The sequence below is a fragment of the Eptesicus fuscus genome, chromosome 13, assembly GCF_027574615.1.
Source record: "Eptesicus fuscus isolate TK198812 chromosome 13, DD_ASM_mEF_20220401, whole genome shotgun sequence".
NCBI classification, from domain to species: domain Eukaryota; kingdom Metazoa; phylum Chordata; class Mammalia; order Chiroptera; family Vespertilionidae; genus Eptesicus; species Eptesicus fuscus.
The window spans coordinates 27,309,033-27,324,544 of record NC_072485.1 but is presented as its reverse complement, the minus strand read 5'-3'; the positions used below and the strand labels follow the sequence as shown (position 1 = coordinate 27,324,544).

Sequence of the window (15,512 nt, the reverse complement as noted above, 5' to 3'; positions counted from 1 at the left end):
ACCCCTCGAGGGATGTCCAACTGCCCGTTTAGGCCCAATCCCGGTGAGATCGGGCCTAAACGGGCAGTCGGACATCCCTCTCACAATCCAGGACTGCTGGCTCCCAACTGCTCGCCTGCCTGCCTTCCTGATTGCCCCTAACCACTTCTGCCTGCCAGCCTGATCACCCCCTAACCATTCCCATGCCAGTCTGATTGATGCCTAACTGCTCCCCTGCCAGCCTGTTTGCCCCCAATTTCCCTTCTCTGCTGGCCTGGTCACCCCTAACTGCCCTCCCCTGTAGGGTTGATCGCCTCCCAACTGCCCTCCCCTGCTGGCCATCTTGTGGTGGCCATCTTGTGTCCACATGGGGACAGTCATCTTGTGTATTGGAGTGATGGTAAATCTGCATATTACAATCTTATTAGATAGTATAGAGGCCTGGTGCATGGGTGGGGGCCAGCGGGTTTGCCCTGAAGGGTGTCCCGGATCAAGGTGGGGGTTCCCTTAGGACGTGGGGTGGCCTGGGCGAGGGGCCTGTGATGGTTTGCAGGCCAGCCATGCCCTCTGGTGACCCAAGCGGAGGCCCTAGTATCTGGAATTTATTTATCTTCTACAATTAAAACTTTGTAGCCTGGAGTGGAGCCAAGCCTCCTGCTCGCTCCGTGGAGGCAGCCATTTCTGTTGGAATTTATGTATCTTCTATAATTGAAACTTTGTAGCCTGGAATGAAGGCCTGAGCTGGCCAGGGCTGCAGAAGCTTGGCTTCCTCCATTGCCAGGGGCAACCCTAGCCTCCTGCTCTTCCAGCTCAGTGGCTACCGCCATTTCTGTTGGAATTTATTTACCTTCTATAATTGAAACTTTGTACCCTTGAGTGGAGGCCTGGGCCAGCCAGGGTGTGTGGAAAGCTTGGCTTCCTCCATTGCCAGGGAAACCCAAGCCTCCCTCTTGCTCTCTGTGGCTGCAGCCATCTTGGTTGGGGTTAATTTGCATACTCACTCTGATTGGCTGGTGGGCATGGCTGGTGGGCGTGGCTGGTGGGTGTAGCAGAGTGATGGTTAATTTGCATATTACTCTTTTATTAGATAGGATCTTAGCTTTACTACATGGATTAGGATTCAGGGTTGGACACATATTTTTAGAGCAACATAGATTATGCTTTTGTCTAAATATGTTTATAAAGTCTAAATATTCCTGGTATTTAAAAGATAAAAGTGAATAAAATGAAAGCGATTTTAGAATTACTTCTGATAGTGGAAAACTATAAACTACACAAATCTTTAATAATTGATAAGTAGTCAAATATATCACAGGCTATGATAGTACTGGAAGCCATTAGAATACACATTGTACAGGAATACTTACTGATATGGAAACATGGATATGCTATACTATTAAGGGAAAAATAGATTTCAAAACAATGTATAGTGTAATTGAAATTATGTAAATGGAAATACATTGACACAGTTCAAAATTAAAAGGGGTATACAGGAAGAAGTTTCCCTTTTACCCATTTCCACCCCAAGGTATTCAATGTTATTAATGTAGAATATATCATTGTAGAAATATTTTACGTATAACCAAACATGTGTATATATTCTTCTTCACCTGCTTAATATAACATTTTTGCATACTTAATTTTTTTCTGTTTTGACTATTGATTATGCCTTTTTGCCAATGTAAAAATGACCACTCATGTTATTTGATTGTTGGTATGTAACATTGTAATGTATGACTTTGCTGTGTTACCTAATCTAAGCCTCAGGCTCCTCATCTGTGAAGTGGAGATGATAGCACTGACTTCATAAGAGTTGTAGTAAGGATTTATTTCTTTTAAGATTTTAAATTTATTTTTTAGAGAGAGAGGGTAAGGGAGGAAGAGAGAAACATGGATGTGATAGCCAAACATCCATTGGCTGCCTCCTGCACACCCTTTCCCCCCTACAGGGATCAAGCCAAAACCCAGGCATGTGCCTTGACTGGGAATCGAACCAATAACCTTTCAGTGTACAGGAAGATGACCAACCAACTGAGCCATACTGGCCAGGACTGCAGTAAAGAGTGAAATGGCGTATTATCTGCAAAGTACTATTGCTGACTCATAGAAACTATTATGAACAGACACTCAAGAAAGCAAGTTTATTGACACTTTAGCTTGCAACTTCAAAATTACCTCCAGCTATTAATACTTTTTGTGTTCAACAGAAAAATGGGTGGAACAGCACCTCCGGACAGCAGTTGGAAAGGAAGTCTCAAAGTGCCCTACAATGTTGGACCTGGCTTTATTGGAAACTTCTCTACACAGTTAAGAGACTCTTTTTATTTTAGGGGGAGAACACCTCTTTTTTTTTTTTTTCATTAAAAAATAAGCAATTATAGAGGATGATTAAAAAAAGTAAGACCTATCTAGTATCAGCAAGAAACAAAATCACAGGATGAAGAAACTACACTTACATCATTATAGTCAGACAGGTGGCCAATGTAATTTTTGCCTGCGTGCCTTTAGAAATCTTTTAAACAATAAGGTAAGATTTAAAAATTGTGGGTGGTAATCTGTTAATCAGTAATTTTTGAATGTGTTCTTTATGTTTGCATTAGAAAAGTCAAGATGCATATCCATTCCAACAATAAAGTGACAAGAATTTACAATGTGATTGGAACTCTCAGAGGAGCAGTGGAACCAGGTAAGTTAATCAGCATGTAGCAAATGAGCAACTTTTCTTTGCCAGGTACTTACTGCTCCAAGCTTTGGTGCTATCGGGTGAGCAAAGCAAAGCAACTCTTTGCCCTAATGGAACTCATATAAATACAAAATACATAGATATGAGGTGATTTTGTACTGTGATATATGTTGTTAAAGAGAGAGAGAGAGAGAGAGAGAGAGAGAGAGAGAGAGAGAGAGAGAGAGAGAAGTGAATGGTGGGGCTAGGTTGATAAAGTGTGCACGCTTTGGAAGATCAAGGGAGGAAGAAGCGCAGGGAGAGATGGATTTTAGGTGTTTTCTGGATTTGTTTACCACATAGTTTTGCATGGGTAAATATCCTCATGATAACTATAAATATCTATATAAAAGAGCACTAGAGTCCTGGCTGGTGTGGTTCAGTTGGTTTGATTCCTGGTCAGGGCACATTCCTGGGTTTTGGGTTGAATCCCCAGCAGAGGGCGTGCAGGAGGCAGCTGATTGATGTTTCACTCTCACATTAATGTTTCTCTGTCTCTCCTTCTCCCTTCCTCTCTATGAATCAATTAAAAAATCTTTTTAAAAAGATAGCACTCAGAAAATTAAAGTAACTTTGAATTAATAATTTTTAAAAAAATTGAAGTTGAGCCTGACTGGTTTGGCTCAGTGGATAGAGCATTGGCCTGCGGACTGAAGGGTCCCAGGTTCGATTCCGGTCAAGGGCATGTACCTTGGTTTCGGGCACATCACCAGTAGGGGGTGTGCAGGAGGCAGCTGATCGATGTTTCTCTCCCATCGATGTTTCTAGCTCTATCTCTCTCCCTTCCTCTCTGTAAAAAATCAATAAAATATAATAAAAAAAATTGAAGTTGATGAAATATATAGATACATGCTTTCCAAAGGATTTCAGATGATCTGGGGATTAATATATTAATGTTCCAGTTCCTTAAAAATTATTGGGTTATATATTTTTTACCAAAACAGATCTAATTAAATTGTATATCTTTCTTACAAGCAGCCAGTGTTTTTCTTCAATGATCAAGAATGTTGATATGCTCCAATGAAAACTAAACAATATATAAGTGGCTATTTGTTGAATTTTACTGAGTACCTATTTTTTACCAGCTCTATGCTAAGCATCGGGGATGGTGGGATAAAAAAAAAAAAAAAAAAAAAAGACATCACCTGGGAACAAGGAGCTTATGGCTGGGAGGGGGGACATGCATTTAAGTGTGGTAAATACTTTTACAGATATGAAAAGATTGCCCCCAGGGCTGGGTAGGGAAGCAATTCCCTCTTCCCATGGAAACTAGGAATGGTTCATAAAGGGGGGAAATCTTTGACCTGAATCTTGAAAATAAATAAATAGAAGGAGTAGGAAGTGGAGGACTTGGTATTCAGCCACTGTGTTCTCTTAATCTGAAAATACTGGAAGCAGTGCTAAGTAGGTAAAAGAGGAGTAATAGAGAATTATGTAAAGATGTGAATAGGATAATTTATACTTAATTATCATTATATATGTACTTAAAATTACTATAATACTATACATTTGCTTATCACTCATATTTTCTTCATACATCAAAATCAGAACAAAATACATTATGTGTTTACACATGTGTTCAGGAACCTTGCTATCTTCCTCTGAGTCTTTCTTTAAAATTTAATTTATTGATTTGAGAAAGAGAGACAGAGAGAGAGAAACATCAATTTGTTGTTCTACTGATTTACACAATTTACACATTCACTGGTTGCTTCCTGTATGTGCCCTGACTGGGGATTGAACCGGAAACCTTGGTGTATCAGGACAATGCTCTAACCAACTGAGCTACCCTGCCAGCGCTTCCTTTGAGTCTTGATGCTCTGTGATCAGATGCTCTGGAATCATTTGCAATGTGCTTTGTTACTGACTTGGAATGACAAGTAATTTTGCAATGATGCTTTTTAGACAGATATGTCATTCTTGGAGGTCACCGTGACTCATGGGTGTTTGGTGGCATTGACCCTCAGAGTGGAGCAGCTGTTGTTCACGAAATTGTGAGGAGTTTTGGAATTCTGAAAAAAGAAGGTAATGTAAGTGAAGAGTGAAAATGCCTACTTCTTTGAGTCTCAGCTTAGTTCCCTGTTGACTGAGTGTAAAAATGTCACCTCATAGATTTGTATGAAGGGTGAACTGACAGGATACACGCAGACTATGTCATCTGAGTAGCATAGAGTACTTAGCAGTAGCACAGGATAGCTTTCAATGAACTGGGCTATATTACTTATGTTGGTTAGTTAGTTATATTGCTTATTCATGCTTGCATTTGTATAGTAATATTTACTTTATTGATATTTACATATTAAACTATAATCTGAAATAAAGGAATTATGCCGTAAGTGGTTGCTCTTAGCAACTAAGAAGATGGAGATGGTTTTCTTCACAGAAGAGTACACACCAGAATTAGGTCATAAGCCAAAGCTTCCTGGCCTGGGAACTGTGAGCGGAAGTTCCTGGGTTCTTCCAGCCTCACACCTCAGATCAAGTGTACTAAGTAACTGAGGAGATCGAAGCTTATTCAGAAAAATACTGGTCTTCTCGACTAATGAGATACTGTCAAAAATTCAATATCTGCATATTCGTAAACCCCAATCTTTGGATTGCTCTCCAGAATTTAGGTTTATACTCTTAGCACCATTATTTCAGTCATTTTAAATCTTCATATAAAATCCAAATAAAGTTTAGTTTAAATAGTTGCTTTTTAAAATAATTACTATACAATGACAGCAGAAAGTCCACTCTGTTTACTGACCCTGCAAACAAGGTGTCTTGGGGCTGTAAATGTGATCCTTATTTTTTTTTTTTTTAGCAACAAGAAAACAACAGTAAAAAAATATGTTAAGTTTGCATGATACTTATTTTCTCAGAGAAATGGTGCTTTCACATGTGCTATCTATTTGGAACTCATAGCCACCAGGGAGAAGTTAACCTACTTATTTCTATTCTCATTTTACAATGAAGATAACCAAGGTTTACAGAATTAGGGAACTCACTCAAGGTTCTATAGCTAGTGTGTGGCAAAGACAGAGAACCAGGGCTTAAACTCAAATTTCTGGCTACCAGTCCACAAAACCATGATGTCTCTCTTTAAAATAAAAGTGTAAAGGTGCTTTATTTTTTTTTTCACACAACTATGTTATATTTTTAGAAAACAAAATTATGGAGACCTGAATTTGCATAGTTTATGAATTCTGTAGTGTTTAACATTATTACAAAAGGTTTTATGATTTCATAATATTTCCTATGTTAAGTACAAAACATCGCTGGGATCGTTCTAGAGCATGCCAAAGTATGCAAAGATGAAGAATAATATTAAAGGAAATTTGAATGATGCTATTAAGAAACCTGACAAAAATGAAACACTGAACTCAACTCATATAGGGATACATCTTCTGAATAAGCACAAATGAAATAGTTACTAAAATAGTGGACACTTACCTTTTTTGGATCACTTATTAAGTGCTATATTTATAAATACTAATCATTTAATCCTTCCAACAATCAAGTAGTATCTTTCTGGCGTACCAATGAAGAAACAGAAGCTTAGTAAGTTTGAATGGCTTTCCCTTGGTCATACTGCTAGTTAGTGAAAGAACCAGGGTTTGACATAAGATCTTTCTTTCACACCAGTGTTACTCCAAGCCATATCATCTTCCTGTTGAATTTTATATAGGTTTTAGTAGCCACAGACATTGGCATTGTTAACTGAGCTTCTGTTGAGGAATCCTGGCACAGTTAAGTGAGATCATACAACCAGCTGACACTGAACAATCACATGATGACAGAACAACAAACAGGAAGAGCTGTCAAGGATTTTCTCTGTTGTATCTGGTCTCTAAACACAGATCACATCCAGCACTCTCTTCTTCCGCTCGAGGCAGCTGCGGGTCACAGGTGGTTTCCTATGCTCGGCCAATCTTTATAAACCTAAACAATCCATGGTTTTGTTTGTTGTTGCTTTTCCTGTTGGGCTTGGCAATGTTGGAGAAAGTTTGCATTTTTTCAGCATTTATATGTATATACATACTATTTTAGGCTGGAGGCCTAGAAGAACAATTTTGTTTGCAAGCTGGGATGCAGAAGAATTTGGTCTTCTTGGTTCTACCGAGTGGGCAGAGGTTAGTGGATGGTTTGCTACAACATATATTTTCATAATGAGATAACAGTTCGAACTTAATTCTCAAGGATGTGAACATAACATGTGAATCCAGTGAAGCAATATATCCGTGTTCAAAAATCAACAATAAAAATATCTCTGTCACCAAAGAACTAAATGCCATGTGGACATTTCAGAGCCAGTTAATGTCTGTTGTCAAAATAACTTTATTTTCTGCAAGTGTGATAGGAACTAAGTAAATTCACTAGAAACCAAACAGCAAAATAAGATTCCATGTTTCTATTACCTTTTCCAAATTAGCTCTTAAAGCTAAGCACATTGAAATAACCCCTGAGCTTGTGTAGTAAGGTATATCTTTCACAGCTATCTTCTCTATATCATAATGACCTACTCTGAATTAAATCATGCTAAATTATCTTCCCTAAATCATAATGACCTACTCTGAATTAAATCATGCTAAGAGTGAGGCATAAAGTCCCACCACATAATATTTATGTGGCCCCTTGGAAAGTAATTTTTATTTGCATGTATTGTTGGCTTTGTGTAATAGGCATTAGCTATAAATATATGCAAAGTTGACACTGATTCCATTCACTTCAAGTCATCTAATCAATATTTATTGGGCTCCTATTATGCTCCATAAATTATGGGGAGACCTGTAACCTTCAATTTTCTTTGGGGGAAAAATAAAAGTAGTATTTCTGTAGACAAGAAAGTTTATGCTGGCATCAGGAAGAGCCTAAATATGTTAAGATATGATTTGTCTCTTTCAAACTGTTTTCATCACGTGGAGTTGCATTTTTTTTTCTGTTTTCTTTCTTATATTCGAGATGCTTAGGAAATTGCATGTTTAAGAGATTCAGAATCCATTTGATGTCTCAAAAGAAACTGCTACACTTCCTTTTTTTTAAATTGCAATGGTCAATGTTGACCAGTAGGTGGTGGCATTTTACAGAACTTCATATTTCAGGGTAGAGGACATTGATATTCACATATTTTTAACAGGTATATTTGAAATAACAAGATTTTGTACTTAAATAATGAGATATTCATGAGAAGACTTCCACTGAAAGGATCTCTTATGTCATTCATATTTACTAAGAGAATTTCTTGAGGGATAAACTATACTCTGGTTAAGAAATCAACTTCACTTCCTTTTACCAAATTAAGAATGTGGACAGTCTTAGCTTACATTTTAGCCTTAAAAATGTTTTGTTATTCTTACCAATATTTTTTTATTTAAATTCTTTCAAACGAATAATTTTGATAATCTTATATGTCAAATTTGTGGATAATTTGGGCCAGTTCAATTCAGAAACCTGCACACATTTAATGGAATGTGCATTTTTTAAGGGGGAAGGTATGGCTGTATGTTTATGTTTTTTATTCTTTCATATTATAGGAGAATTCCAGACTCCTTCAGGAGCGTGGTGTGGCCTATATTAACGCAGATTCTTCTATAGAAGGTGAATATCATTGGTCTCATAGGAAAATATGGGATCACAGAAGTAGGAGCAGTTTGGTTCATACACTAATAAGGAAGGCAAATTGACTGGCATGTGGTTAGGGCAGTGGTCAGCAAACTGCGGCTCGCGAGCCACATGCAGTTCTTTGGCCCCTTGAGTGTGGCTCTTCCACAAAATATCTGTGCGATTGAAACTTCGTGGCCCATGCGCAGAATTCAGTTTTCGGCTCTCAAAAGAAATTTCAATCGTTGTACTGTTGATATTTGGCTCTGTTGACTAACGAGTTTGCCGCCCACGGGGTTAGGGCATCTGCTGTTGCTTTGTCAGGCTCCTGCTCCTGACTCACCGCAGCTGTGAGCCCCAGAGAGCTAATTTGGGAAAGCCGCACTCTGCTTCATTTCATCTGGCAGATTACCTTGTATGGAGTAGGACTTCAGTAAATACCTGTTAAATGAATAGGTGGATCATGGAACTAAAGATTTCAATGGTTTTCGAATGAGTAGCACAAAAGGTATGATTTTGTTCTTGTTGTTCCCAGACTAACGGATGTTCATTTTTATTTATTTAAAAAATGTTTTTCAATTACAGTTGATATTCACTACTAGTTTGAACATACTGTGATTAGACATTTATATAACTTACCAAGTGGACCCCCAATAAATCTGGTACCCATCTGGCACCATACATAGTTAGTACAATGTAATTGACTACGTTCCCTTGCTATACTTTGCATCCCATGACTATTATGTAACTGCCAATTTGTTTTTTTTAAATATATTTTATTGATTTTTTTACAGAGAGGAAAGGAGAGGGATAGAGAGTTAGAAACATCGATGAGAGAGAAACATCAATCAGCTGCCTCCTGCACACCCCCTACTGGGATAGAGAGTTAGAAACATCGATGAGAGAGAAACATCAATCAGCTGCCTCTGCACATGCCCTTGACCGGAATCGAACCTGGGACCCTTCAGTCCGCAGGCCGACGCTCCATCCACTGAGCCAAACCGGTTTTGGTGTAACTGCCCATTTGTACCTCTCAGTCCCTTCACCTTTTTTCACTCCGCCCTCAACCCCTTTTGATGGAGGCATGTTGGCCTTTACATTTTCTTCTTTGTTCACATGTGTGAGCTACAGTGCCTTCTAACTTAGTCTACACAGTGCATTTCAGTTATCCTTTCCTCCTCATCTTAGGTTCATGGCTAAGCACCTGGCCCTCTTCCTGTCACTGTCACTTCCTAGCTGTGTGATCTCACATTGTCACTCACTTTCTGTGACTCAGTTTTCTCACCTGTATATGGAGTTACTAAAAGCACATACCTTAAAGGCTCTTGTGAGGGCAAAGTAGTTTATATTTGCAAACCTCCTAGACCAGTGATGGGCAACCTTTTGAGCTTGGTGTGTCAAACTTGGCCAAAAAACCGAGCATAACTCGGGTAGTGTGTCATTTTGAGGAAAAAACATTATTTCGCGATATTAATAGTTTAAATAACATAAATGTTTTATCCTCGGCATGCAGCCGCCTCAGCGGCTGCGTGTCATCAGAAATGGCACTGACACGCGTGTCAGAGGTTCACCATCACTGTTTTTGTCCTGCACAGAGTGAATCTTCAAAAAATGTTAGCTTGTATTATTATTATCCTTACTTAAAAACACATAGTAAGATGAGACACTTTGCCACACAGAATAAAAACTCCATATATTTTTCCAGAGTAGCATACTGTTCTCTTTATTGCTAGTCTTTTTTTAAGATTTGATTTTTAATGTGTTTTTTAAATTTATTTTTTATCATTCCATCTGTCCTTTTAAATGCAGATTTTTAAATCATTGGATTTTAGTGATTATGTCATTCTCTGTTGTAAAGTGCTACATTGGCCTGGCATGGCTCAGTGGTTGAGCATCTACCTATGAACCAGGAGGTCACAGTTTGATTCCCGGTCGGGGCACATGCCTGGGTTGTGGGCTTGATCCCCAGTGGAGTCGTGCAGGAGACAGCTAATCAATGATGTTCCTCTCTCATCGAAGTTTCTCTCTCTCTCTCTAAAAAAAAAACAAAAAAAACCACAAACAAACAATAAAAAACATAGTTTAAAAATAATAATAATAAAATAAAATGCTGCATTGTCTCCCCATCATGGTCAGGATTAAGAACAAATGACATAAACGTATATAGAATTTAGCTCCCCCAAGTCCACAGTGTAGTTTTCGTAAGTGCATTATACATAAAAGTTTAATATTCACAATAACTCTGTGAGGTAAATATTGTTATCCCTCTTGTACAGAACAGGGAACTGAAATTCAAAGGGATTAAGTAACTTTCCCAAAATCACCCAGATTTACAATCTTTACAAGGGTGGGACTGAGATTCAAATCTACCTGCTCTGTTTCAACTTTATCTTTCTAACCACTACATTCTTGCTACCTTATACAGGTTTTTGATCTCATATTACAGATAAATGGTTCTGCCTCTTGCCTTTTTTTGTTCTGAGGTAACCTTTCAGAAAACAGGACATTAGGCCAGAGGTCTAAGTGAAGTGGGAGAGTAAGTCCTGCAGCTCCAATGCCAAACACTGTTCCAGGCTGAGGGGACGGTGTGTACAAAGACCCTGAGAAGGAGTCTGTGTGGGCAGAGTGGGAGGTGAAGGTTTGGGCAGGTGACCTGAGGTGGCTTCATCTCTGGCACTGAGGACGATGAGTTTTGATTGGACTCAGGTTTTAAGAGGATCATTTGACTAAGGAATTAAGAGTGGTCTTTAAATAAAAAAATAAAATAAAAAAGGAAATAAAAAATAATCAAACTTCTGGTCTTTCAGGAAACTACACTCTGAGAGTCGATTGTACTCCACTGATGTACAGCTTGGTATACAACCTAACAAAGGAGGTACAAATAGTTACATATAATTTGAGAAAATCTGAGTTCAGCAAATGCTATTGTCTTGAGATACCATTGTTATGTTAAGCATCTGTGTTGTTTTATAACTTCTCTTTTCCTCTTATAGCAAATATCCACTCCATAGGACATTACATCTAATAAAATGTTTACACACATTATCCCATTTCTCCCCTCACCACCCCTAAGCAACGTGTCTATACCCCCCACTTGGAAACTGGGGCTTAAAAAGCATTAGCCACTGAACTTGTCTAGTACCTGAACCGAGACTTGGTTCTGGGGTTTAATGCCTTAATTTTAAAACTGGTTTGTACTCCTTAATATAATTAATGATATCAAGTAACCCAGGATGCAGAAAGACAAAGTTTCTGATTGAGGAAGGATATAATTAAAAACGCACCAAGTGCTGGCTGCTAGGGACAAAGCAATTTGGGCAAGAGGCTAGGTGAGAACATGTACCCCTTTCCTGACTTCCTGACCTGGCTCCATTCCACTGAGTCCTACTGGGCTGGGCTGACAGCTAAAGTTCTCTTACGCTGACTGCAGCTCCAGGGACTGAACTTGGTGGACAGGTGATGCCTGAATCCATGAAGGACAGGCAACTCTTCACTTTAGTCCTCCTGCCTCATAAAACCATTGTTCCTGAATTTAGTCAAAATGAATGGGTTTTTGGAGTGGCAGATTTTTCTTGTTACTGCTAATTTGCATTGGAAAAGGAAAAAAAAGACTCACCCATTTAATAAAATTACTAATTGAAATGTAATTGCCAAGAAAAGTTCAATGCCCTAGCCAGTTTGACTCAGTTGATAGAGCATCTGTTGACCCACGGACTGAAGGGTCTCAGGTTTGATTCTGGTCAAGGGCAAGTAACTCAGGGTGTATGAGGAAGACAACCAATCGATGTGTCTCTCTCACATCAATGTTTTTCCTCTCTCTGTCTTTCTCCCTCCCTTTCACTCTCTCTAGAAAATCAGTGGAAAATATCCTCAGGTGAGGATTAACAACAACAAAAAAGAAAAATATAATATTTCCCTTCAGGTAGGGATTTTAAGTAAGACAAATATCACTAAACTTTGGTTTCAAAAGCATGGAATTTAATCTTATAAATTAGCATGTCCTACAGGACTAGAAAAAATTAATTTGAAAAATACATTTTATGTTAAGAGCTCCATCACTTACCTGCAGTTTTATCAATTTCCATAAAGTGTATAAAATTTTAAATATCTGAAACAGGGTATTTCAGTGAGCTCCCACTGTTCATGTAACGTAAGGTAAGTGCTAAGGACACGTGGCAGCTGTATTTGTTTACTGGGACAATTGCATTAACACTACTCTCTAGGTCAGTGATGGGCAACCTTTTGAGCCTGGTGTGCCAAACTTCGCCAAAAAACTGAGCATAACTCGGGTAGTGTGTCACTTTGAGGAAAAAACATTATTTCGCAAATGTTTCATCCTCGGCATGCGGCTGCCCAGCGGCCGTGTGTCATCAGAAATGGCTACGCATGTCAGTGCTGACACACGTGTCATAGGTTCGCCATCACTGCTCTAGGTCAACTTTGAAATGACGTGATGATTGACAATTTGGAGGTTTTTTTGATTCTGTTTTGTTTGTTTTGGGAAAGTGAATTACAACATTTCAACTTTTAGTGATAAACAGAGAATTTAGTCTTATGTTTTTACACTGTTCCAAATTTGCATTTCTCAGAATAAATGGAGTGATACTGTCCATTATACCAAAGTGTTGTAAATTTATAAGCTTGAGTAAAATTATTTTGTTGCTATATTTATTAATAGTTTACAAGTTAAGATGTAGCATAACTTCTCCCTCCCCACACTTATGCGAATTTATTTATGTCACCATAGACATTCGTACATACCTCTGTTACAGCACCCACCAAGCACACTGAATTCAATGTTCTTACTTACATTTCCCACTAGTGGGGAGTTTAAAAAGTGTCTTGTTGAAATTGGTATTCCTGGAACTTCACAACAAGTCTTAAACAGCGTAGGTACTCTATAGGCTTTTAAAAATAGAATTTCTTGAAAAATAGAACATAGGACATTTATTAAATATAAAATAAAAACATTATATACCATATATATTGTTCAATAACCTATGAGTAACTAGGGGACATTAATTAAAGTTTATTTGCTAAGTGGTTTTGCCATCACATTTCATGTTCTGAGTCTAGAATTCAACAATAGGTCGTATTTTACTTTGTTCTCATCTGTAAAACCAGAAAATGTATTTTAAGCCCAGTATTAATACAATTACAATATATACTCAATTAATTAAAGAAAATATTAGTGCATTTATTTTGTTATATATTACTTAATGACTTTAGCTACCGTGTTGGAAAAGAATATTAAAAGAAATACCTTCCTGTAACTAGCTTACTTCTTTTCCATTATTTTTATAAGAGGAGAAATAATGTTTTCAGAGTAGCCCACTTAATTCATTAAAAGAAATAAATTCGCCGAAGCCGGTTTGGCTCAGTGGATAGAGCGTAGGCCTGTGGACTCAAGGGTCCCGGGTTTGATTCAGGTCAAGGGCATGTACCTTGGTTGCGGGCACATCCCCAGTGGGGGGTATGCAGGAGGCAGGTGATCGATGTTTCTTTCTCATTGATGTTTCTAACTCTCTATCTCTCTCCCTTCCTCTCTGAAAAATCAATAAAATATATTTAAAAAAAAGAGATAATTTTTTTTTTTACATAATATAACCATTCCTTTGAATACAGTGGCTTGGTATAATATGTGTAGCCTCTTTTCCATACATTCCATGTATTGTTTATAATAGTTGCACTTGTATATTATAAGTAGTGAGCATTTTCCCATATTGTCAGAAACTCATTATTGTAAATCTTAATGACTACTAAGGTACAAATTGCTTCCCTTGTTTTTTTTGTTTTTGTTTTTGTTTAATCCTCACCTTAGGGTATGTTCATTGATTTTAGAAAGAAAGAAAAGAAGAGGGATGGGGGGAGGGAGGGAGAGAGAAACATCTATTGGTTGCCTCCTGTTTGCATCCCAACGGGGGACTGAACCTGCAACATAGGTATGTGCCCTGACCAGGAATCAAACTTGAAAAACCTTTTTGGTGTTGGGGCAACACTCCAACCAACTGAGCAACGTGGCCGGGGTACTTCCCTTGTGTTGCTTAATATAGTTTAGCTATTCATTTCCTGGTTAATGGACATTCAGATTTTAAAACATCTGACTCATAAGTATCCTCTCTCTTTTTAACGTGTGCAGCTCCAAAGTCCTGATGAAGGCTTTGAAGGCAGATCTCTCTATGAGAGCTGGAATGAAAAAAGCCCTTCACCAGAGATCATTGGCATGCCCAGGTAAACAACCAAACAAGCAAAGAGACAAAACTCTCTACTGAATTTAATATGGGATTATGCTGGAAATAAAACAGATTTTTTTTCAATCATTAATAAAAACATGTATTTGTTTTAAAAATTCTCTAACATTTGATAAAGAAAAAGTGATGTTGAGGTTCTCAAATAAAATATTACTATGTATGTGTTTGAAGATAAATCTCTAGGCCATCAAGAGATGCTTTCCTTTTGAATAGGTAATATATATGCATGGTAAATAAAATATTATAATGGTTGTGAGTAATTCCCCTCATATTTCCCCTACTGACTCTATAAATATCTTATTTTCTGAACATCTTACAATTAACAAATATTTTAGTTACTGTAAGAAAACTATAGACACTATTGTAGATTTGGTTGTGTAAATAAAATTAATTTTAGACTGTAATAAGATATACAAAGAATTTATTTATTTGAGTAAAAAGGATCCACAGTCCTAAGGATATTAAGGTTGGAGATTTTAGGGGAGGCCCCGGGGTTTCCTCCCCTAAAATCTCCAACACATACATAATTTTATTTACACAACCAAAACTATAATCCCATACACATACATAATACATAAATATTACTATGTATGTGTATGACATAATCCCATACACATACATAGTAATATTTTATTTGAGAACCTCAACATCACTTTTCCTTTATCAAGTGTTAGGGAATTTTTAAAACAAATAAATATTGAGGGGAGATCTCAATAGAATATTCAGCAGCTTTCCAGGTGTGTCCTTTCAGGGTCAGGGTCTGATTGATTGGTCGAGGTCAGGACTGGGGGTTATTATTCAATACAGCTGGGCCCTGAGGTCAGCTGTGGCATCCCTTGTCTGGTTTTGCTGCCTTTCTGGGCCTGGAGCTGAAATACAAGTGAGACCTAGATGAGATGTTATCTCTAGGGAAGAAAGCTCAGGAGGTCCCAACCACAACACCAGCCATATGCTAAGGGAGGATAGGTCACCCTGGG

General features: G+C 38.0%; 1 protein-coding gene across 2 annotated transcripts in view; it reads left to right on the top strand.

The window, feature by feature from the left end:
* The window catches only part of LOC103296988 (Putative N-acetylated-alpha-linked acidic dipeptidase), a 57,718-nt gene that overhangs the window by 34,184 nt on the left and 8,022 nt on the right, over positions 1–15,512 (top strand). For both annotated transcript variants that reach the window (XM_054724895.1, XM_008153609.3), the window contains exons 8-14: positions 2,187–2,285; positions 2,580–2,665; positions 4,607–4,726; positions 6,734–6,816; positions 8,218–8,281; positions 11,092–11,159; positions 14,424–14,515. In XM_054724895.1, coding sequence (XP_054580870.1) covers positions 2,187–2,285; positions 2,580–2,665; positions 4,607–4,726; positions 6,734–6,816; positions 8,218–8,281; positions 11,092–11,159; positions 14,424–14,515 — 612 coding nt within the window. The remainder of the gene's footprint in view (positions 1–2,186; positions 2,286–2,579; positions 2,666–4,606; positions 4,727–6,733; positions 6,817–8,217; positions 8,282–11,091; positions 11,160–14,423; positions 14,516–15,512) is intronic.